This window comes from Canis lupus, chromosome 11 (genome assembly GCF_003254725.2).
Source record: "Canis lupus dingo isolate Sandy chromosome 11, ASM325472v2, whole genome shotgun sequence".
NCBI lineage: Eukaryota > Metazoa > Chordata > Mammalia > Carnivora > Canidae > Canis > Canis lupus.
This window is the reverse complement of record NC_064253.1, coordinates 20,768,681-20,793,354: the sequence shown is the minus strand read 5'-3', so window position 1 is coordinate 20,793,354 and position 24,674 is coordinate 20,768,681. Positions and strand designations below refer to the sequence as shown.

At 47.6% G+C, this 24,674-nt stretch overlaps 1 protein-coding gene and 1 pseudogene across 6 annotated transcripts in view; both read left to right on the top strand.

Annotated features, from left to right (window-relative positions):
* The window catches only part of FSTL4 (follistatin like 4), a 398,360-nt gene extending 386,980 nt beyond the window's left edge, over positions 1–11,380 (top strand). For 5 of the 6 annotated variants that reach the window (XM_025432162.3, XM_025432161.3, XM_049091764.1 and 2 more), the window contains 2 exons: positions 2,760–2,869; positions 4,969–11,380. In XM_025432162.3, coding sequence (XP_025287947.1) covers positions 2,760–2,869; positions 4,969–5,671 — 813 coding nt within the window. In that variant the 3' untranslated portion in view covers positions 5,672–11,380. The remainder of the gene's footprint in view (positions 1–2,759; positions 2,870–4,968) is intronic. The other variant, XM_049091765.1, reaches the window with a different exon arrangement.
* A 3,299-nt stretch (positions 11,381–14,679) lies between these two features.
* On the top strand, positions 14,680–21,394 carry LOC112650340 (60S ribosomal protein L29-like; annotated as a pseudogene).
* The last annotated feature ends 3,280 nt before the right edge of the window (positions 21,395–24,674 follow it).

The window sequence follows — 24,674 nt, the reverse complement described above, 5'->3', positions numbered from 1 at the left end:
TTTTAATTATAAAAGCTGTAAAAATTTGTATAAAAAAATAAAGCTATAGACTCAGCTCACTGATGAATACAGAAGCAAAATGGTCAATATGGTATTAAAAATAGAGTCCAGCAATGCACCTTAATGCAGGGAACAAAGTCCCGGGATACAATGATGGCTCACTTTGAGGAAATCAGGCAATATTGTCTTAACACAAAAAAAATGAAAATAGAAAAAAAAACTGATATTTTCAAGAAATGCTGAGAAAGCATTTAATTAAATACAGCAGACATTCTTAATAAAAAATATCCAAAAACATGCGTAAAAAGGAAATTTCTTAATGAATACTCTTGCCCCAAAACCAAGAGCAAATTTTGCCTAAATGGCCAAACACAAAAAGCATGTTGGTTACTATCGGGAATTACACCACGATGTCCACCGTCACAAGGGCAAAGTCTAGAAACCAGGCCTTGACGAGTGAACAGATTGAAGAACCTGCCTTCATCACTGTGGGTGAGGGCTAAAGCAACTGCTACTTGCAAACACTCCTGGGAATGTCAAGTGGCACGGCCCTGTGGTACCCAACTTGGAAATGAGAACCAAAAGCCTCAAAGCAGTGAGTCTGCATCCAGCAACCTGACTTTTCACAACCCACCCAAAGGCCATGATCATGGACATGGACAAAAAATTAGCTACATCATGTGTTTCTGCACAGTTTCTACGGGCAAAGCCAAAAATAATATCCAACACTGGATATTTCTTGGATGTTTCCAACACTTGGATGTTTCTCAATATCCAACACTCAGGAGCTGGTTAAACAAAACTTTGCTGGGACCACTTGAAGGTGTTTCTAGAAATGAAGCTACTTCCCTCAGCAGCCAGTTTAGGAAACTTTGGTGTCCCCTTGAATCCTCCGTATCATTCATTTGCCCACTAGTCCCAGGATGCCAGGCCAAGAAGGAAGTCAAGACTTGTCAGAGCAATGAGGCGGTGGCGCACATCAGTTCAATGGCCCGCAGTGCTGCGTTTTGATGAAGTAACCTCTGAATATAGGGTGTCAGCGTGGTGAAGCGTGAATGACACTGACCGCTGACAGCCTATAATTTTCCATCTCTATTAGAAGCTGAAATGACAGGCCTGATCTCAAACAGGGATCATATGGCTTCCTGGAATTCTCTAACATTTTCCCCTGTTTCCTCAGGCTGGTATTAATGCCCAACTTAGGAGTTTTTCCCCCATGCACTTGCCACGAAAGTGTCATTTGGCCATTTTAAAAAACCACAGAAAAATAACCTAATGCAATGTTACAACTGTGGAGCTGCCCCGAGGCTAACAATCACAGGCCTCGTCATTCCGATCGAGCATCCTGCCCGCTTTAGCAGCCCGCAAGGGAACCACAATTGGGAAAGGCCTCAACCCTGCCTCAGGAGGCAGGCCACGTGTTGTTTGTTTTCCCATAAAAGTAAGAGCCAGAAGGCAGTCCTATTCTTAAAAGGTAAGAACGTCCAGAACTCCAGGCCTCCTGAGTCACAAAGCCCCAAGAGACACCGTCCTCCGCCTCAGGCTAGACCCCTCATCGGCCACAATGTCAAGATAAGGAAAAGTGTCTCAGCTCTGTGTTGAGGCGCTAGCTCCCCCTCTTCTGCTTCACCTGTGGCCTTTCAGCCAGAATGGTCCACCAGCCGGCCAAGCTCCTCATCTGGCTGCAGGTCACCCTCCTTTCAGGACCCTGGCCTAGAACTGGGGACTGATGAGCACCTGCAGGAGGCAAGGGGACCCAGGCTGGCCGGCCCACATCTCTGGCCTATGCCCAAGGCAGTGGTAGCCGAGGGGCAGATGCTCAGCCCGACTGCAGGAGGCCTCCTGGCAGGACCTCCAAACCTGGCATCCCGACGGCGCGGGGCTCTGTGCTGCATTGCCGGCATGCTCCTCCCCGACACAGACCCAGCAGGGCCTCTACACACCAGAGAGCGGCTGCAGCCACCTCCTGCCAACGCCACAGGGGATCAAGTGTTACCTTCAGGGAAACAGAGGCAACGGTGCTGTCACTCCCAATCTGTACAAAAGCCAGTGCCTGGTTCTTGATTTCTCACAGCAGGTCCTTTCTGCAACTGGACCCGATCCCCAGCATTCTAATTGCAAGGCGCTTAAATGGCAAGAGCAGCATCTTTGAATGGCATTTCTGCAGGATTCCTGCTTTCTCCAGTAAATTCTGGAGTCACATTTCCCAGAGAAACGCCTCTGTGAGCAGTACAGGATAGATTCCCAACAAACGGGCCCAGGCACCTGGCACCAAAGGAAAATACAGAACCAGTAAATCACTCCACCCAGTAAATCACTCCACCATTTAACTTTTTCGTGATTTAAAAGCTCTCTCCCTCTTTTCCCAGGGTGACCTGGATGGGATTCTGAGTTTTAAGGGAGATGATCTCTGAGCAGATTGATCTTTCTATTCTGGAGACCTCTCTGGAAAGCCCCAACATGGTCCCTGCTATGCTATCAGGGGGCTGACAGTGTACCTTATGGTTAGGGTCAGGCCTGCCTGAGCAGGAGGCATGATTCAGGCGTTCACATCTGTCCCAACACTTCCTCTCCCCAGAAGGATGAGTCCCTGAGTATGATCTTCCCAAGTAGCTCCCACTCTGCTCCTGCCCACCACCACCCCCATCTCTCTCAAGCAGCCTGTCTGCTAAGGGTCCCTACTAGCACATGCAAATGTTTCCAGATTTCCCGCCCCTACTTGGGTGGACCCTCATGAGGACTTCTGCTCTGTGTTGTAGGTGATCACAGAAGCCAGCACTGGCCAGGGCCAGCACCTTATCCGCACACCTTTTGCAGGAGTGGACGATTTCTTTATTCCTCCAACAAACCTCATCATCAACCATATCAGGTGAGACGGGCCTGCAGTGTCCCAAAGCTCCCCCATAACTCAGCTCAGCCCTACATGTGGCTACATCTGCCCACTGTAAGACCTTCGTCTCTGTCTCTCCCACTCCTCCTGAGCTGGCCTTGGGCTCCCTCGTAAGGGGACAGAGAAATGGACCATCCCTAGTCCTTGATGGTCATAGTTAAGGAAGGCACCCAGGCTCCTACCACCTTCAGAGGCCCATTGAGGACAGGAAGTCTCACTCTCAACATGAGGACCATAGAAGAAAGGAATCAACTGTGCTTAATGGAGCACACTCTACCTACTAGACACACACACACACACAGACTAGTAAAAGTGGTGTTGACCCCTTCTTACAGATGAGGAAACAGAGACTCAGAGAAGCTAAAACCCTGGCCAGGAGGCCCCAGAGCAGCCATGCAGAGGCGGGGAAACAGGCCCTCCTAGTTGTCTTGTTTATCACCATCCAGAAGAACAGCCTAATAAAGGCAGTCATGGTCTCAACTGCAAACCTCTTCCCAGCCTGGCCACTCCCCCTGCTTATTCATTTTAGAGAACCCCTAGCACTTATTGTAAAGTCACCACTGCTGAAGACAAAGCCTGCCCTCATAAAATCACTGAGACGCCAAAGGTCTTGGGGGCACTCTTTATGCCTTTCTTTTGTCTGCCATCAAACCCCTTTCTCCAACAAGTAGTACCTCTTTTTTGTACACTGAAACTGGACTTCTAAAACTAGGCCCATCCATTTATGGGCCCAAGGATGAAAATGCCCTTTAATGAGCCCCTCCCTATAGACAGCACCTGGGAAGAGCTTCTAAGATGGCTCTAAAGGGTGAAACCCCCCAAAGAACATGAATTCAGCCAGGAGTCTAGCAAACTTACGGGCTTCACATTGCCTATGTGTGGCCTTCTACATTCAAACTGCTTTTAAGAGTGGGCTCTTCTCTCCTGCTCTTTCCATGCTCTGGCTTTTTTTTTTTTTTTTTAAAGAATTTATTTATGTATCCATGAGAGAGACAGACACAGGCAGAGACACAGGCAGAGAAAGAAGCAGGCTCCATGCAGGGAGCCCGATGTGGGACTCCATCCCAGGACCCCAGGATCATGACCTGAGCCAAAGGCAGACCTCAACCCCTGAGCCACCCAGGTGCCCCCCAATGCTCTGGCTCTTTAAGAATGCTTTAAAGAGGGCATTTCCCCCACTCTGAGGCTCAGTTAGGTATCCATAAGCACCGAAAGGCACCCCTGAGCCAGGGATTTAGGCAGAGGCTCTCAAATCAAAGCCAAATCCTGCCTGGAGTCAGGTCTCCCTGCAGCTCGCAACCCACCTCCAAAGCAGACTTTCACCGAGTCCAGATGTGAGCAGCTACCACCTACTGAGCCCTTCCCCTCCAGCTCCCTGTTTGATCCAGTCCTCCCAACAACCCTCGGAAGGAACTGCCCTCTTTTAGTGTCTCAGAGGCTCCAGCGCAAGCCTGGCTCTGCAGCTGGCAGGGCAGTGCAGTGACACCGTGGCCTGTGGCCGTCTGACTGCAGAGGTAAAAGCTGTCTGCTGCCCGCCCTGCAGCAGGCGATTCGGCCCACAGGCCTAGTAAACAGGGCCCCAAGAGAGGCTGCCCCTCCACAGGGCTCCCCCTGGGAAGTGTGTCCTCGTTGGCTCCCACTGGCTGCTCACATTCTGACTCTGTATTTAGTCCTGGGAACAACCGCAGAGCCCTGGCCTCTGCTGATCCTCCCAGCAGGCAATCAGGGCTCCTGGCCTTTCCCGTCAGGCTTGGGCCCCTGCTTCCCAGCTGGCACCTCCTCAGGGAAGCGGATCTGAAGACACCCCAGAGGGAGAAGCTGTGGAGGGCACTTCCAGGCTCCTTCTTTACCACTGCTGGAGATGAAAGCATAAATCCAGGAGCATTTGTAATTCAACTGCCTTTGGTTTGACATCATAGATGAATCAGGGAAGAAGCCATGCCCTGCAGGATGGTACATGTAATTAAGAAGCTATTAGATCACTGAAGGATTACAGTCCAGGGAAGGGAAAAGATGCAATCCTGTAGGCGAATGACAGATGCCCTGCCCACCTCTGACCTCAGACCTTCCCTCGGCAGGTTCGGCTTCATCTTCAACAAGTCGGACCCCGCGGTGCACAAAGTTGATCTGGAAACACTGGTGCTCCTCAAGACCATCAGCCTCCAGAGCCACGGCTGCGTGCCACGAGCCATGGCCCACAGCCACCTGGGCGGCTACTTCTTCATCCAGTGCCGGGAGGACAGCCCCCCGGCCTCCGCGGCCCAGCTACTGCTCGACAGCGTCACGGACTCCGTGGTGGGCCCCAACGGCGATGTGACTGGCACCCCCCATGTGTCCCCCGATGGGCGCTTCGTGGTCAGTGCCGCCCCCAGCAGCCCCCAGCTGCATGTGCAGGAGATCACGCTGCAGGGCCACATCCAGACCCTCTACAGCCTGCCACTGAGCCAGGGCGTCTCGGACGTGGCCTTCCAGCCCTCCTTCACGCAGGGCAATCAGTATTATGTCTATGCCAGTGCGGACATGGAGCCAGACCTGCTGTTCCTGGAGCTGTCCACGGGGCAGATGGGCGCCCTGAAGAACTTACAGGAGCCGCCCACGGGCCCGGCCCAGCCTTGGGGGGGCGCCCGCAGGATCGTGAGGGACAGCGGGCTCTTCGGGCAGTACCTCCTCACGCCCGCCCAGGAGTCGCTGTTTCTCATCAACGGGAGGCAAAGCACCCTGCACTGCGAGGTGTCGGGCGTAAGGCGGGGGACCACGGCCGTGTGGGTGGGCGAGGTATGAAGGCGCCCGGCGCAGAGCCCAGGCCCCGAGCTCCTAGTCCTCACTCCGCAGCCCCAAGCAGGCGCCCTGTACATTTTTACAGACAAAAGCAAAACCTGTATTCGCTTCGTGGTTCAACACTGGTCTCCCTGCAAGTTTCCTAGTATAAGGTATGCGCTGCTAACCAGATTGGGGATTTTCATTGGGAAGTATGATTTATGCCTTGAGCTACGGTGAGAACACATGCTGCTGTGTAAAGGAATCATGTCTGTGCCCAGCTCCACACCATGTCACCCGGGGACGCCGTGGAACCAGAGCTCTGGCTTTCCGGGCTGACACTTCTGTCGGTTGCCTTCATGCACTCATTGCCCCTCACCGCCGGGTCCGGCCAGACTTCGCCCTGACGAGCGGCCCGAAGGCCGGCCCAGAAACAGGCTCCCGGGAGCAGGGCTGCGGCTCCAGGCATGAGAGCCACGTCTGCCCCCGTCCTGAACCCTCTCTTCTCTGCACAGCTGCTTCGTGCTTTTCTTTCCATGTGACTTGGTGTCAGCCTGCGGGAGAGCCGACAAGACTTCTTGCATCTTGGGGGATGGGGAAATCACTTACTTTATTTTGGAAATTTTGATTAAAAGATAATTTTTTATAATCTGAAATGCTAGTAAGCAGAAAGATGCTCTCCGCCGTCCAGCTCTATTCCTCCCTGCCTTAGGCCAAGTCTCTAAGGGTCACCACCCCGACACCCCACAGCCAGAAAGAACAACGATCATCCAAGAATAGTGGACCCTCCACACCATGGACGCCCCAAGCGCAGATCTGGCTACCACCTTGGCAAAGACTTTGTTCCGGGCTGGGATGCAAAGAGACCAGGACACACCCTGCGTGCCTGCTTTTTATCACTGAAGGGGGAGGTTTGATTAGCCAGGCCCAGTACTCCAGCTTCAGGGCAGACTGGGCTTGCCAAGCAGAGTGGGGGTGGCCTACAGAACAGTGACCTCCAGGTGCAACACAGACACCCCAAAGATACCTGTAGGGTCCAGGTGGGTTCTGTAGGCTGTTTTAAAAATCCTTTTCTTTTCTGCCTGTGGCCCTCACACTCAGCTCTAGGACTCCAGTCCCTCCATCAACATGGCACAGATAGTACAGTCCAGGATTCTCTTATACGTGGGCCCTTCTATCCCTAGTAACACACTGCAAAGCCCACACTCAGAAGGATGCCGGGAGTGGGTAGGGAGAAGGATACAGGCTGGCAGTGCTGCATGATCCCCAGTGTCTCAGACTCTGCCGGGCTAGCAGGGAGGCACCAAGGAACTATAACCCAGCCAGCCCAGGGAAGACAGCCCGTGTTAGAGAATGTCAGCCACGAAGAGGCTTCTCTGGGTCCCAGAAACCCCTTTCCTTCCTCCTCACTGCAGCAGCCAAAACACACTTGCGTGCTTTCTGGCTTAAATGATCATATTTCAAGCCCTCTGAAGTTGGAAGAGGTGGTCCCTTCCCAGACACCTCAGCCAGCATAGCTCCCTTCACCTGGCAACATGGCCATGCTTTTCCTGTGCCGCCGATCACCAGCCCCGTGGAGGAGAAGATGGAAGACGGAGAGCCTGCCTTGCTCTATATATGCACAGCTCCCTTTCAGACTCACCTGACTGCCCAGCCCCACCCGGCCTCCCCACCACCTGCCCCGATTTCCTGAAATCATCTAGTCTCCTGGCATGTCCCATGTGTCTTGGTTCACCAAACACTCATCCCCTCCAGCTCCCAAGAGCCTGTCCAGATGTGCACATGGCATACTTCAGATTTGGGTACAGGTAAAATATGGAGCTACAGGTGAGGGGAATGGACTTCAAAAGCCACATAATCAGTCTCACAAGAGCTGGGATGGACAGGCAACACCACTCACCCTTTCTTTTTATTCCTCTCTCAGTGTCTTGACACATTCACTTCCAAACTCCCACTTATATCACAGAAATTCTCCAACTTTCATCAACTTCTCCCTTTGGAAAAATCCACATGGTGGCAGCCCCTAGCAGAAAAAAAAAAGTCTCCGAGACTACCTGAGGAAGAGCCTAGCAATTGCCAGGCCAAAGCATTAGCCCCTCTGGGTCACAGGGTTTGAAAAATCAAAGACCCATCCAATCCTCACTAGCCTTTTGCACTGGGAGTGACTCTGTGGCAGCCATTGCTTTGCCCCATTCCTTGCGTTTCTAAGTGTCTGAAAAATGTCTCTGCCTCTCGCTAACTCACCATGTGGTTTACCAGAGATGCTGGCTCAGGGCCACGGCCGGGGTTCTGCACGCTACTGAATTGGAGCAGGGAAATGCAGACTTGAAAATTGTGAAATCTGTAAAGTCACAAAGGCAAGAGAGTACATGCTTTTTCTGCAGGGCAACCAACAAAACTGCTGGGGTGGGAGGCAGGCGAAGAGCTGGCCAGGTTGCCCCCTGCCTCTTCCAGCCCCAGAAGAGGCTCCCTGGAACACTGTGTGAAAGTCACAGGTGTAAGAAACTACCACAGTAGCTGAGCCTTGCAGCCGATCCCACCAGCAATCCTTTTGCTGAACACAGATCAGCTAACGACTAATAATATGTCACACTACAGAAGCATTCATCTTACATAAGAAAGCCACTTTCATAATGAACTATTTCAAAATTGCTAAATTTTGAAGTAAAATTTCACAAAAATTTAACATAGTATATTTTTTTCCTGTAACAACTCAAATAATCGACAACTTTGCTGACATTAAAGACTGGAAACAGAAGTGTGCATGCTCCTTCTGCCCACATGAGCAGAACCCCACATGGAGCCTCTGGGTGTAAAAAGCCCGCCCAGCCCTCCACAGATTGATGGTGGTAAGAGGGATTGGTTAGTTTCCAGGCAACTGCATGGACTTTCTGCATGGGAGGCTTGGGTGTGGAGCAAACACCTTTTAAATCCCACCATCCTCACCCCAGAAACCCCACCTGGGGCTGGCCTAGGCTTCTTCCCAAAGTCTCCCAGTCACTAGAGGATCCTACTACCTTCCCTGAGCCCATGAAGTAGCTGGAAGAGCCCAGTGAAATCTGGCTGGAGCCAACCACTAATACCAAGCTCCAGGAACTTGGATCTAGAGGCATCATGAGCAAAGACAGAAACTCAGCCCTTACAATCTCCACCCCACTGCACCCCAGCCATCTCCTTCCCTTCTGCTCCTCTGTGCAGACAAGGGCTCCCAGCTCCAGGTAGGGCCCGGAGGACAGCTCTCAACCCCAAATAAAGCAGAGACCAGCCTGCTGCCCTGGCCAACCTAACTGCTGAGACTTCCTTTAGGAGAGCAGCCCAAAGAAGTTGGCTTTGTGCGGCCACAACTTCTCTTCTGTTGACCAATAACCTGTGAACTAAAGGAGAATCCAGATTGGAGACATGAAACAGATCCATTCTGGGTATATTTTTCTACCAGGGGCTTACGATGTCATCCACTCATTTCTCACTGTGTGCCTCCTTCAAATACCGCAGACGCTGAACCATCTTCATCACCACATCCCACAACTCTGTCTCAGGTCCTCCCCTCTGGAAGGAAGCCTCCGGATTACTGATGCCACTCCCACCCCCTCCCTCACTCATACCGATCTACCTCACCTTCTCCTCCCTGCACCCCGCCCTCTGAAAGCCGCTCCCACCCAGGGAGCCCAGTGGTGACAGAGGCTGATGATAATGCTGACATGAAGTCTTTTGGTGTCCTCCCCCACCCAGAACCCCACATCTTACTCCAAGTACAGTCAGAACCCACAGGGACATGGCCCTTTTCTACCCAGAATCATGACCCCCCCATGCCCTAGTTCACAGCCCTTCCAAAAGAGGTGACCAAGACCAGAGCCAACTCACAATCATCAGGGAAGTGGATTGCTGTCAACAGAAACCGTTGGACAGGAATATAGATAGTGATGACCGCCACCTGCCCCCCCACACACACCAAGCCTCCTTCCTTAGGGGGCCCGAGCGATACCTCTCTCATTCCCAGTTTACTGTCTGCATTTCTGGCTCCCCTCCTATGCCTCAGGCCTCCTGCGCATGAACCGTGCCACAGCTCCTACGATGTGAGGGGCAACTGACCTGCTGTCGCACCAGCCCTCCCAATGGCCTTGACCTATGCCACTATCTTGCTTTGAAGTCCAAATAAGAAGTCACTCATAGCTCTTGGCTTCGGTTTGCTCCCAGACTAGCATGTAGGCAGAGCAGTTTTGTTCAATAAAGTCACAAGCTGCTGTGGTTTCTCTCCCAAATTGTAGAGATTATAAAACAGGGAGAGGCTTAGAAGATTCAAAGGAGAAAATACATGGTGCCTGTCGTCAAGATGTGACTACAAGACCCCAAAACCCTGGTGGAGTGTAAGCCACTTCCTGCTTTTGTCTACACCAGATTACCTGCCAGGTCACTTGAGAATGTGAGCATCTACTGGGAGTCTGCAGGCTTTAGGCACCAGCCACACTGTTGACACCGGGAGCCCAACAAACATGGACTCACGCCTTCTTTGGAGCTGTGGGCAGCAATAGGGATTTAAGCAAACACAATATGTGAAATTATGGAAATATGGGGAGAGAAGGGATTGGCCTCCAAAACTGACAGCAAGGCTTCGTTAGCCAGCAGCGAGTGTTGACCGTGTACTTTTTATTATTGTTCTTGGACAAACCCACAATTCACACACCCCTCTTTCCAAGCTCGTCTTGACTAATGTGGAAATATCTCTTTCTTCTGTGGCTCTAGAGAATGTGAGCCATATCCTAGAGGGCTCTAGAAGGGTTAGCCTGCACTCCACAAAGCAATAACTATTGCCTCGCATGTACCCCAAGCATGGTGACCTCACCACATGTTACCATGACAGGATCGGAGTTCTTAAGGATACACTCTTCAAGACTGAAGCTTCGTTTCTGAGGAAGCGCAACTAGTCTTGGCTGATCATGGGGCCCGAGTGCTCTTGCATGAGAAAATTTCCCTAAATCTAAACCTTTGTCCACTCCCCAGGGTGACATCTGCAACAGGCTTAAGAATTGCGGGTCCCTTGCTACTTTAGCTGCTTCAAAGAGGTGCGGGATAACAGGTCCATAAGCTGCCACCCCACACCCCACGGCACACCCAGGCTGGCTCCTGTCGCTGGCCCGCCCCCATGCCTGGCCTGGCCCCATCACACCCACTGTTCTCCCTGCTGCGTGTCACACTTTCTGAAGGCCACATGAAGTGATCTCAGATGGCAGTGGGCGTGGCGTGTGGCTGGAGTGATCACACACACTGTTTCATGCTCTAGGATAGCGGAATGGCCCTCAAGATACAAAGTCACAGGCACATCCTTCATCCCGTTAAGATTCTCATCCTCTCCTGCCTCAGAATTCTTTCAGATTTCTTATTTCAAGGCAGATACATTATTTTGAGCTGCTGTGTAGACACCAAAATATATTTTCTGTAATCACCAGTATTTCTCAAAAGGCCTCCTGTAATTACTATACATGTGAATTTTTCTTTATAAAGTATATATAAATTATTTTTAATACATCAACTTTAGTAGAAATTTGTACCAACACAGTAACTGTATGTGGCATTTGAAATAAGTTTATGTTTACTTTGATGTATTGCACAGTATTGAACACACCGTGTAATTGCAGTACCACTTGATATGAAGACAATTCACAAATTATCGTAAAGTATTGTCATTGTAAATGCTCTTTTTCTGAGGATTTTACAATAAAATTTGAGAAAAGTGAACTTCGGTTCCTGCCAGTCTGTGTGCAGTTGGTAAAGTGAGAAAGGATTAAGGCAGGACCACGCAGGTGCTTCTTCTCATTCTCCATCATCCTGCAGGTTCTCAAAGGGCAAAGGGAAGTGGCCTCTCCTCTCGCCTGCTCCAAAGAGCTGTGGACAAAGGCAAGCATCTGACCCTAGAACTCCCTTCCCTCATGTTGAAGTTTCAGCTCCCAACATGTACAACCAACATCTGGTTCAAAACTTCTCTTCACCTATCCTGGTCGATGCTTACAATTCACCACACTCTAACTAGCACCAGCTCTAACCGACGCATAACTCCAGTGACTCTGTATTCTTGTCAGGGCAGACCATCCAGCTAAGTTGCAGAATGTATAAAGTGCTCAGTAATCACCAGGTTACCAGTGTGGCACACCTACTATGTGTGAGCACCGTGCAGGGTGTGGGGGATAGAGGGCTGCACGAAGCAGACACAATCCTTGACCTTGGTGAGCTTCATGTCCATGGCACCAAGACTATTAGTGCAGATTCTCCAAAGAAATGGAACCAATAGAGTGTGTGCCTGTGTGTGTGTGTGCATGTGCATGTGCATGTGCGTTAAGTGGGGAGAAGAGGGAGATTTTAAGGAATTAGTTCATGCAATTAGGGACGACAGCAAGTCCAAAGTCTATAGGGTAGGCTGATAGCTGGAGATCCAGGAAAGGGTTGTAGTTTGAGTCCAAAGGCAATTTGTTAGCTAAATTCTTCCAAGGAGGTCAGTCTTTTTTTCTTAAGCCCTTCCACTGATTAGATGAGGCCCACCCACACCATGGAGGGTATCTGCTTTATTCCAAGTTTACTGATTTAAATGGTAATCTCACTGACAAAAACTCCTTTCACAGAAGTACCTAGAAGAGCGTTTAACCAAATATCTCTCTAGGCACCATGATCCAGCCAAGTTGGCACTAAAATTAATCATCACAATGACATAAACAAGATGCGGCTCCTCCTCTTTCTTGGAGGAATGCTCTGTTATGTGCCAGGTGCTGCAATGAACACTTAATAAGAACAAGTTTGAAACCTTACTGTTGGGACGCCTGGGGTCTTAGCAGTTGAGCGTCTGCCTTTGACTCAGGGCATGATCCTGGGGTCCTGGGATCAAGTCCCACATCGGGCTCCCTGCATGGAGCCTGCTTCTCCCTCTGCCTATGTCTCTGCCTCTCTCTCTGTGTCTCTCATAAATAAATAAAATCTTTAAAAAAATAAAAATTAAATTAAAAAAAATAAACCTGGGGACTCCTGGGTGGCTCAGTGGTTGAATGTCTGCCTTTGGCCCAGCACGTGATCCTGGAGTCCCAGGATCGAGTTCTGCATCAGGCTCCCTGTGCGGAGCCTGCTTCTCCCTCTGCATGTGTCTCTGCCTCTCTCTCTCTGTGTGTGTCTCTCACAAATAAATAAATAAAATCTTTAAAAAATAAAAATAAATAAACCTTACCATTATCCAAGCAAGGTAGCTGTTGGTGTGATCTCCAATTCAGAGGAGAAAATGAAAGCTCAGAGCAACACAGCCAGATTCAAATTCAAGTCTACATGGCCAAGACACGTGCTCTTAACCATGAAACCTGCCACCTGCAGTACCCACACGACACAAGTCAGAGGCGCAGCTCTAGCCTCACTACCCCACACACTGCCTAGAGGCACAGCCCACGTGTGGGAGGGATCTTGCTCTGCTTTAACTACCTCCTCAGGAAAGCCAACTGCCCAGAATAGCCCTCAAGATTTGGGGTTCAAGCAAGAGGAAATGCCCATGATTAAAAGCCCAAAACTCTGGGTAGAGAGCAGACAGCAGTCGTCAGCTTCTCGCTGCCCACAGAGGCCAGGCTTATCACCACGCACACTCTGGTTATGTCCTTTCTGCTTTCCAGCCCCAGGCCAGCCGGCGGTGGGGGCGGGGGGTGGCCAAAGTGCAGCCCGCAACAGGACCCACCGCAGACAGGTAGCAGAACTTTCCATCCTATACTGTGATCCAGCCACTCCCTCCGGAGCAGGCTGTAAGGAGGCCACTCAGAGATACATATCTCTGTACACGACGTGTGCACCCACCCCACGCAGCCCTGCTCGGGAGGCCTCGGGGGAGGACCAACTCCTCGGCTCTGCCCACAACCAGCACACCGGACGGCCTTCACCGTGTGGCCACTCTCTTGTTCAACCACCATTTTCCAAACACCATCTCTGAACCCATGGCCTGCCCACGTGGAGCCCATGGTCTGCAGGAACCAAATGGACCCAAGAAAAACCGCTGACACACAGAATCCACAGGATTGCTTGCATGGGACATGCAAGCAAGTGGACTTGGCGTGAAGTCCATCCATTTCTGGATGATGTGAAGTGGGAGTCACTGGGAAGGCCCAAGTGAGCAATAGCAACGTGAGGGCCTGCCTGCCAACAGAAACAACAAAATAAAGGGCTGGCCCAGGAGAGAACAGCAAGAATGCTGGCAGCACAGGCAGGACAACCACATGACGGGAGGCTCGGTGAAGGGGCAGCGTGGCCAGCACCATGTGGCTATGGGAGAGACAGCATCCTTTGCGCTCTGGAGACCATCTGCAGCCACGGCCCTGGATGCTGAGGCTGCCCATGCTACATGGAAGAAGCAAAGAGAGAAGCTGCCATACAGTGAATGTGCATCCAGGACCCAGATTCCTGAAGCTGGGATCACCCTACTCTGCTCAAGAGGAAGGTGTCCACAGGGCGTCACCAAGAGCCATCAGAGGAAAGAAAGAGAAAGCAGATCCCCCTAGAGGAGGCAGGCAGAGGTTGACATGGTCCGGATCCTGTCCTAGGAGCCCTGCGACTGTGAGGACCAGAGAGGAGCTCCTATCAGGGGATTCAGGGGCAGGAGACAAGTCAAATGAGGTGCCCAAATAAGCCGGGACTGCACGTAGTGAGACGGGGACATAGCCAGACAAGGATAGAGAATGGGCTTCTGGAGAAAGGGGAATATCCACACAGGAAACAGGGATCTGAGAAATAAGGCACAGGCAGGCCCCCGGGGGGCTGAGAGGAAAGATTGGGACAGGTTTGGGTCCAAATACCCCAATAGGCAGGGGCCGGTGGGTCATGAGAGAAAACTGGAGGGTAGCGAGCAGATGGCCCTGGAGCTGTAGTTCTTAGCCAGGCCTGGCTATGCCTGCATCTCAAAGTATTATCAAAGTTGGAAAAATTAAATGTTATTTTATGCAATAAATAGCACACTGTATTATTAAGTCCAGATGGTTAGCACCTTACGTGCACGAAGTTATCACCTTGTCTACCCAAAGAACATGAGCTTGCTTCCTCAGCTCCCCTTCTCCCCCGGCCACTGGCCCTCTCCTGAGCCAGAGCCTCACGCCCCCGTGAAACGCAGCCCGCGGACAAGAGGTGGCGGCGGCGGCGGCGGGGACGGTGCGGGGGCACGACCACAGGACCCACACCGCGGGCGGCGCGCAGACCGCGCGAGCCTCTGGCCATCCCGGGGCACAGGGGAGAGCCGGCCGCCCGGAAAGGCCCGGGGACCCTGCAAGGAGCTGCCGCCCGGTGCTCGCGGGGCAGCCTCTGAAGGCCCCCGGGCGCCTCCGCTCGCTCACGCCCTGCCGGGTGGCCACAGCGACCCTGTTCCAGGATCAGGACACCCGCGCTGCACACTCACATTTCCGTCAAAGAATGCTCGGGAGGGGCAGCAGCCCCCGGGCCCAGGCGGTCCCCACCGAATTCTGGGACCATAAGCAGACCTGGGTTGCTGGGGGGGTTCTATACATTTGTTTGTTGTTTTTATTTTCTAAAATCTCGACAGCAAGCTGAGCGCGCCCGTTCCGGATTAGGAGGAACAGGGAACGGGGACACCCACTCAGGGGCGCACAGGCGCGAGCAGGCGCAGCCTCCCAGGCCCCCTCGCCCGCGGGGCCCGCAAGACCCAGGAGGACCCCCGGGATGGAGACCTGTCTGCCAGGAGTGGCCGCTGACACAGGGCCGAGGGTGCCCGCTCCGCCCCACGCCTCGGGAGGAAGGAGATCGCAGAGGCGGTCAGGGTGGGAGGGTGGGAGACCTAGTGGTCTCCCTCCTCAAACCTGGGTCAGCTTCCCTCCCCGAGCACATGGCAGATCCTATGACCCCCAACAATTCTAGCATTAAAAATGCAGGAGAGAAAAAAAAATAAAATAAAATAATGCAGGAGAGCAAATGTGTTTAAAGAGAACACCTTCTTGGATAATGAGGAGGTGAGAAGAGAGAGAACCCACGAGGAGCAGGGCCGCGAGGCCACCAGCTTCCCCAGAGCTCGCATCTGTCCGGCCCAACTCCAGCTTTCCTTCCACAGCCTGGTGGGCACGTGGGCACTGACTCCAGCGGGAGCCTGGCGGGAGCCCACCTCCCACAGGGGCTGGGGCTTCAGAGGGCTACATCCTGGGCCAAGGGTGACCTAGAGGTCTACTGGCTGGTCTCTGCCCCAGCCCCAGGGAGCTGGGAGGAAAACTGCTTCAGCACAGGGGGGCTGGGGGCAGCAGTTGTGGGGGGACCCTGAGAACTGGTAATCACATCCACAGACCACACTCAAACCACCCATGTGACTCAAAAATCGTAAGGCTTGGGTGCCTGGGCAGCTCAGTTGGTTAAGCATCCAACTCTGGATTTCTGCTCAGGTCGTGATCGCAGGGTTGTGGGATCAAGTCCCAAGGCGGGCTCTGCACCCAGCTAGGAAGTCTGAGATTCTCTCTCTCTCTCCCTTTGCCCCTCCTTCCTTACTCTCTCTCTCTCTCTCTCTCTCCCTCAAACAAAAAATAAATAAATCTTTAAAGAAAACCTTAAGCCTCAAATGCAGTTTAAAAATGTCTCGGCAAAAAAATAAAAAGAAAAGTTTCAGCTATAGGGGGATCCCTGGATGGCTCAGAGGTTTAGCGCCTGCCTTAGGGCCAGGGCGTGGTCCTGGAGTTCTGGGATCGAGTCCCACATCAAGTTCCCTGTGTGGAGCCTGCTTCTCTCTCTGCCTGTGTCTCTGCCTCTCTCTGTGTGTGTCTCTCATGAATAAATAAATAAAATCTTAAAAAAAAAAAAGTCTCAGCAATATACAAAACAGGAGACATCCCAAAAAGAAAATCATCATTTCAAGGTACTTGGGCACAGTGTACTGCTCATCCCTAGAAGGAGGAGGGTCATACTAAGAGCTAAAAGAAGTGCAAAAAAAAAAAAAAAAAAAAAAAAAAAAAAAAAAAAAAAGAGAAGAGAGATAAAAGTGTTATTTCAAAAAATTTCATGAAAAATCCTATTAACTCAAATACATATTGGAAATATTGATATAAATTCACATTTAGGTCTTCAAATTCTCACTCTAGTCAAAAAGGACAAGCAACCAAAGTTCACCCAAGAAGAAATAGGCTACCTGTATAGCTCTAAATCTAGTGAAGAAAATTAATTCCCAAAGGGAAAACTTCCACAAAGACAACTCTAGGCCAGATGGTTTCAATTGGTACATTCTGCCAAATATTTACGAAATGGTACCAACTCTACAAAAATTATTCCAGAAAAATAGGGAAGAACATTTCCTAACTTATTCTATGAGGCAAGCATTATATATAGGTATCAAACTGGACAAGAAAACATTAGAAGGAAAACACACACACACACACACACACACACACAATTATCTCTCAAGAACAAGAACAAATCTCCTTAGCAACATTTTAACAATTCTAATCCAATAATATATTAATAGAATAATACATCTATCATGATCAAGTTGGATTTATTCTAAAATGTAAGATTGGATTAACATTTGAAAATCGATGTAATTTACCATATCAACAGAGTAAAAACAGAAAAAGCATGTGAACATATCAGTAGAAGCAGAAAAAGAACTTGATAAAATTCCACACCTAACCATGATTAAAACAATCAAAAAAAAAACCTCTCAGCAATCAAGTAACAGAAAGGAGCATCCTCAGCCTGAAAAAGGGAACCTTTTAAAAAACTTAGAGCTCGCAGCATATTTCATGGTGAAAGGCTAAGTGCCTTCTGTAATTGTTAATTTTACTGTTAACTTGTCTAGGCCAGAGTACCCAGGTATTTGTCAAACATTATCTTAGATGTTTCTGTGTTGTTAGTAAATTAACATTTAAATACTGAGTAAAACAGATTACCCTTCATAGTACAGGTGGGCCTCATCTAATCAGTTGAAAGCTTTATTTTTTTTTTTTTTAAAGATTTATTTATTTATTTATGATAGACATAGAGAGAGAGAGAGAAAGAGGCAGAGACACAGGAGGAGGGAGAAACAGGCTCCATGCACCGGGAGCCCAACGTGGGACTCGATCCCGGGACTCCAGGATCGCGCCTTGGGCCAAAGGCAGGCGCTAAACCGCTGCGCCACCCAGGGATCCCCCAGTTGAAAGCTTTAACAGAAAAAAAAAGAGGGACCTCCTTAGAAGGAGAGAGAAGTCTACCAGCAAATTGCCTTTGGACTCAAACTGCAGCACAGACTCTTCCTGGGTCTCCAGCCTGCCATCCTACCTGGCAGGTTTTCAACTTGCCAGCCTCCACAACCATGTGAACCCATTCCTTTAGATAGACAAAGCAGAGACAGACACCTACCCACATTCGTACATATATTTTCTTGGTTCTGTTTCTCTGGAGAGCCTTAATACACCTTTCCTTAAAACTGGTATACCAGTGACCAGTTTATTGTTTGCCACTGTTCTTTCCTCTGCATTGTGAAACTTGAGCGAACTCTAGAAACCCTTCTTCTGTGCTGGTTGCCTCAGGGTTATGCTTTATGTACAGAGAGCTCTGGGGGACAATAGGAGTCAGTAGTGGCAAGAAGGCACTGTCCTTTTGGAATCCATTTACACTTCTTTTTCCTTAAGCAGAGGACTGGTGTGGGCAAGACATGCTGGACTCATGTCAGCAGCCCTCACACACAAGCCCAGCTGCACTGGCAGGTATGCCCCAGGCCACATCCTCACCTGGATCATGGGCACCCTCAGCCCACACTCCTACATCTTAGCAGCCCCTTCTGCTACAGCTCCACACACCCTTTCAGGCAATTGTCTCCCCAACTAGCAAACCAATGGTGGCTCACTGCCTCTAGTAAGCATCTTCAACACTGGGAGGCCATGTGTCCCTAGAGTCTCCGTACCCTCCTTGAAATGATTTGAATGTTACCCTTCGTGGAGAGATGGGGTGTGACTTCCTAAGCCCCAGTTCTTTCACGGTCCATTCTTCTGCATGAGGGTATGAGCAACTTCTCTGCACATGGTATTTTGGGATTCCATAAAAATCCTCTTAAATCTCCTGGTAGCTAACCACTTGACATTAATTAAGGATTCTTTATATAAATTTCTGCTGTTTAAATGGTACAGATTCAGCCTCCTGACTGGACCCTGGATGATATGACAATGAGGCTACGTAACTGGGAATGTTCTCATCACTGAATTTTGACAAAGGTTCAAAAGTCATTCAACAGAGGAAAGACAGCCTCTTTCAACAAATGATTCTAGAATAATTGGACTTCTATAGGAGGAGGAGGAAGAAGAAGAGGAGGAGGAAAAAAGGAGAAGGAGAGGAGGAAGAAGGAAGAGGAGGAAGAGAGGAAGAAAAAGGAGAGAAAAGAGATGAAGAAGAAGGCAGGAGAAGGAAGGAGGAGGAGGAGAAGAACTACCTCAGCTTACACCTCACATCTTACAGAAAAATTAATTAGAAACAGATGATGGACTTAAATATTGAAGATAAAACTATAAAACTTTAAAAAAAAAAAACATAGACACTCATCAGGATCAGGGGTACCTTCAGGACTTTTTGATGCCAAAAACACGATCCATGAAGGGAAACATGATAAACTAGAACTCTTCAGAATAACAAACTTTACTGTGTGAAACATACTATTAGAAGAATGAAAAGACAAGCTATAGACCGGGAGAAAACATGTGCAAACCACCCCTCCAACAAAACACTAGAATCTAGAATACACAAAGAACACTCAAAATCCATAGTAAATAAACTGGTAAGCAAATGCAATTGGAAAATGCAGAGAAAATGAATTCTAAAATCTAACACATTTTACCACAGAAGATATACAGATAGTAGACAAGCACATGAAAATATGGGCATCATTAGCCAAAAGGGAATTCAAAATGGAAACCACAATGAAACACCACAATACATTATGAGATTGCTTAAGTCCTACTCTGCTAAAGTAAAAGCTAGTGACAACCAAATGTTAGTGGGGATGCAGAAAAACTGGCTCACTCATACACTGCAGGGGGGATGTAAAATGGTACAGATACAACTGAGCAGTTTCACTTTTTAAAATCAGCATATGCTACCATTTGACCCAATAACTATACTCGTGGGCATTTCTCCCACAGAAATGAAGACTTATCTTCACACAAAAACCCACTTACAAACATTCATAACAGCTTTATTCAAAACAGCCCACAATTGGAAGTAGCTCAGATGTTCCTCAACAGGTGAACAATTCAACAAACTGTGGGACATCCATATTGGCAAACTCTACTCAGCAGTATAGATGAAAACACTACCGGCACATGCAACAATTCTAAATGAGTCTCCAGAGAATTATGCTGAGCACAAAAGTCAATACCGAGAGGTTGTCAACTGTCTATATGATTCTGTTCATGTAACCTTCCTGAAATGGCAAAATTACAAAAATGGAGAACATATGAACAGTCATCAGCGATTTAAAAAGCATACAAAGGTGGGAGGAAACTGGAAGTAGCTTTAAAAGGACAACGTGCAATCCTTGTGGTGATGGAAATACTGTGTCTTGATTGTATCAATGTCAGTCCCCTGGTTGTGATATTATACTGTGGTTTTTGCAATGGATCCCCTTTGGAGCAAGCTAGGGCAAGAAGAGTACACAGGACCTCACGGTAGGATTTCTCACAGCTCTAAGGGAAACTACCATTACCTCAACATCTTAAAAATTTCAAAACTTTGAGGCCCAGAAGGTGTCACTAATGAAAGCCAACAAACGTTTAGGGGAGACTGAACACCAATTTACACAAACACATCCAAAGAAGAGAAAGAAAGCAAAATAATTCTCAACTCATTTTGTGGTGCTAGGATAACTCTTTTCAGACCAAAACTCAACACGATCAAGTCAAGAGAGGGAAAATCATTAGCCTTGTTGACTGACAATATAGATACCAAAATCCTAAACAAAATATCAGCAAACTGAATCCAGCAGCTTCAAAAAAGAATAATGCATTATGACCCCATTGGATTAATCCTAGAAATGTAAAGCTGATTCAACATTAGGAAAAATGATTGACGTGATTTACTACACTATCAGATTAAAGGAGGAAAAATATGAGCATTTTAAGGGATGCAGTAAGAGCATTGAAAAAAAAATTCTAAATTCATTCACATTCATGGTTTCCTCTTTGCAAAGTAGAAACTTTCTCAAATGACATGATAACCTACAGAACACATTCTTCATGGTAAGACATTGAAAATGTTCCTCTTCAGCATTTTCCATTCTGATCCTAAGCGTTTCAGGATCTGTGGACTTCAGTGCTGATGTGGCCAAGTCCAGAAACAACACCATGCACAACCGCTCATGAAAATGGCCCAGAAATGCCATCAAGAAACCCCAGTCACAAAGATATGAATCTCTTAAGGAGGTAGACCCCACATTTCTGAGGAACATACATTTTTCCAAGAACCATGATAAAAAGAGGAGCCTGGTAAGATGCAGGCCAACAACAGCAAAGCCATGAGTGCATGTGCTGAGGCTGTCAAGAGCCTCATCAAGCTCAAGGAGGTCAAGCCCAAGATCTCAAAGGCTTGCAGCCACAAGCTCAATCAACTTGCCTACATTTATTATGCCAAGCTCAGGAAATGTGCTCATGCCTGCATTGCCAAGGGTCTCAGACTCTGCGGGCTAAAGGCTAAGGCCAAGGCCAAGGCTCAAATTCTAGCTCCAGCCCCTTGCCTGGTGCAGCTCAAGCTCCCAGAGTTTCCCAGGCCCCCACAAAGCCTCCAGTGTAGAAGCTTCTATCTGCCAATATGAGGACTGGTATGACCCCTGGTCTTCTGTCTGCATGAGGCTAGTGTTCTCCTGTGCTACTTGTACAAATAAACCTGCAGCAGGAAAAAAGAAAAGAAGAAAAGAAAAGAGAAAAGAAGAGAAACAACAAGATATCCTGGATATCCTTCCATATAATAAATAAGACAAAGATCCCACTATTGCCACTTCAATTCAGTACTGTACACTGTAGTCCTAGCCAGATTAATAGGATAAGAAATTAAATAGATGGTATAAGGATCTGAAAGAAATAAAGAAGATTTTTTTTTATTGGTGTTCAATTTACTAACATACAGAATAACACCCAGTGCCCGTCACCCATTCACTCCCACCCCCCGCCCTCCTCCCCTTCTACCACCCCTAGTTCGTTTCCCAGAGTTAGCAGTCTTTACGTTCTGTCTCCCTTTCTGATATTTCCCACACATTTCTTCTCCCTTCCCTTATTTTCCCTTTCACTATTATTTATATTCCCCAAATGAATGAGAACATATAATGTTTGTCCTTCTCCGACTGACTTACTTCACTCAGCATAATACCCTCCAGTTCCATCCACGTTGAAGCAAATGGTGGGTATTTGTCATTTCTAATAGCTGAGTAATATTCCATTGTATACATAAACCACATCTTCTTTATCCATTCATCTTTCGTTGGACACCGAGGCTCCTTCCACAGTTTGGCTATAGTGGCCATTGCTGCTAGAAACATCGGGGTGCAGGTGTCCCGGCGTTTCATTGCATTTGTATCTTTGGGGTAAATCCCCAACAGTGCAATTGCTGGGTCGTAGGGCAGGTATATTTTTAACTGTTTGAGGAACCTCCACACAGTTTTCCAGAGTGGCTGCACCAGTTCACATTCCCACCAACAGTGTATGAGGGTTCCCTTTTCTCCGCATCCTCTCCAACATTTGTTGTTTCCTGCCTTGTTAATTTTCCCCATTCTCACTGGTGTGAGGTGGTATCTCATTGTAGTTTTGATTTGTATTTCCCTAATAAAGAAGATTATACCATCATGTAGGGAGAAAATTTAAATGAATATGTTAAGATACATTATTAAAATTTATGAGGGTTTAATAAAGTTACTGGATTAAAAAAATTATACAAGATCAATTATATTTCTACATACCAGCACAAACAGTAAAAAATAGTTATTTTTTGAAAGATACCACTTACAATTGCATTTTTTATTTTGTTCCTTTTTTTAAAGAGAGAGAGAGAAAGAGTGTACATGGGGTAGGCAGGTGCAGGGAGGGACAGAGGGAGAGGAAGAGAGAGAATCTTAAGCAGGCTCCACACCCAGCATGGAGCTGGATGCAGGGCTCTATCTCACAACCCTAAGATCATGACCTGAGCCAAAACAAGACTCCATGCTTAAAGGACTGAGTCACCCAGATACTTCTACAAGTGCATCTTTCAAAGTACCCAAGAATAAAATCAATAAAATACACAAGGTTTCTCTGGAGAGAACTCTAAATGAAAGACAGTAAAGACAGTAAGGGGAGAGACCATGTCAATAAACTGAAATACTGAATAATAGAATGATATCAAATTTCCCCAACTGATTTACAAAATAACTAAAATCTCAATCATAATTTCAAGAGGTGATTGTAACAAGCCAATTCTAAAATTTATTTCAAAGTCTGAAAGGCCACAAATAGCTAAGAAACTCTTGAAGAAAAAAAAGGGTTGGAGGGATTTTCCCTATCAAATAACAAGACTTAATATAAAAGTATGGTCACTAAGACAATGTGAAATTGAGCAACATTAGCCAAAGATCAGTGGAATTGAATGAAGGAATCAGAAATAAATATATAAATATATGGAAATTTTAGGGGGTAGCAGAGATAGCATTGCAAATTGCAGATTGGTGAGGGAAAGATAAACTTTTTTCAATAAATGGAATGAGGGCAACTGGATATCCTTAAGAAGAAAAAATCTTGCCCTATACAAAAAAAAATCATTCCCAGATACATTTTTAAAGTAACATTTAGGGGATCCCTGGGTGGCGCAGCGGTTTGGCGCCTGCCTTTGGCCCAGGGCGTGATCCTGGAGACCCGGGATCGAGTCCCACATCGGGCTCCCGGTGCATGGAGCCTGTTTCTCCCTCTGCCTGTGTCTCTGCCTCTCTCTCTCTCTCTCTCCCCCTGTGTGACTATCATAAATAAATTTTTTTAAAAAATTAAAAAATAAAAATAAAAATTTAAAATAAATAAAATAAAATAAAAGTAACATTTAGAAGAAAATAAAGAACATCTTTTGAAAGAATTTTTTTTAAAAGATACCAAAAAAAACATAAATACACTTGAAAAGTGACATTAAAATTTAAAAGTTATGCTCTTTACATGAAATCATAGACATTTTTTACTCACATAACAAATGACTAATATTCAAAATATATAAAGAACTCCCAAAAATCAATAATAAAAAGACTTACAGATCCAACAGAAAATTGAGAGAGGAAACTTGAATAAAACACTTCAAAAAAGTGCAAACACATTACAAATCAATCGTGATACATCACATCAATAAGAATCATATGACCGGGAGCACCTAGGTGGTACAGTGGTTGAGCATCTGTCTTTGGCCCAAGGTGTGATCCCCAGAGTCCTGGCATCGAGTTTCACATTGGGCTCCCCACAGGGAGCCTGCTTCTCCTTCTGTCTGTGTCTCTGCCTCTCATGAGTCTCTCATGAATAAATAAATAAAATCTTTTTTAAAAAAACATATGACCATTTCAAGAGACACAGAAAAAGCATCTGACAAATCCATTTGTGATAAAAACTCTCAACAAAGTAGGTTTAGAGTGAACATACCTCAACATAATAAAGGCCATATATTGCAAACCCACAGCCAACATCATCCTCAAAAAACTAAGAGCCTTTCCCTTTAGGTCAGGAACAAGACAAGGATATCCACTCTCACCACTTTTATTCCACATAGTACTAGAAGTCCTAGCCACAGCCATCAGACAACAAAAAGAAATAAAAGGTATCCAAATAGGTAAGGAAGAAATAAAACTGTCATTATTTGCAGATGACATGATACTATATACAGAAAACCCGTAAGACTTCACCCAAAAACTGCTAGAACTGATAAACAAATTCAGTGCAGTCACAGGATACAAAATCAATGTACAGAAATCTGTTGTATTTCTATACACCAATAATGAAGCAGCAGAAAGAGAAATGGAATCAATCCCATTTATAAGTGTACCAAAAACAGTAAGCTACCTAGCAATAAACCTAAA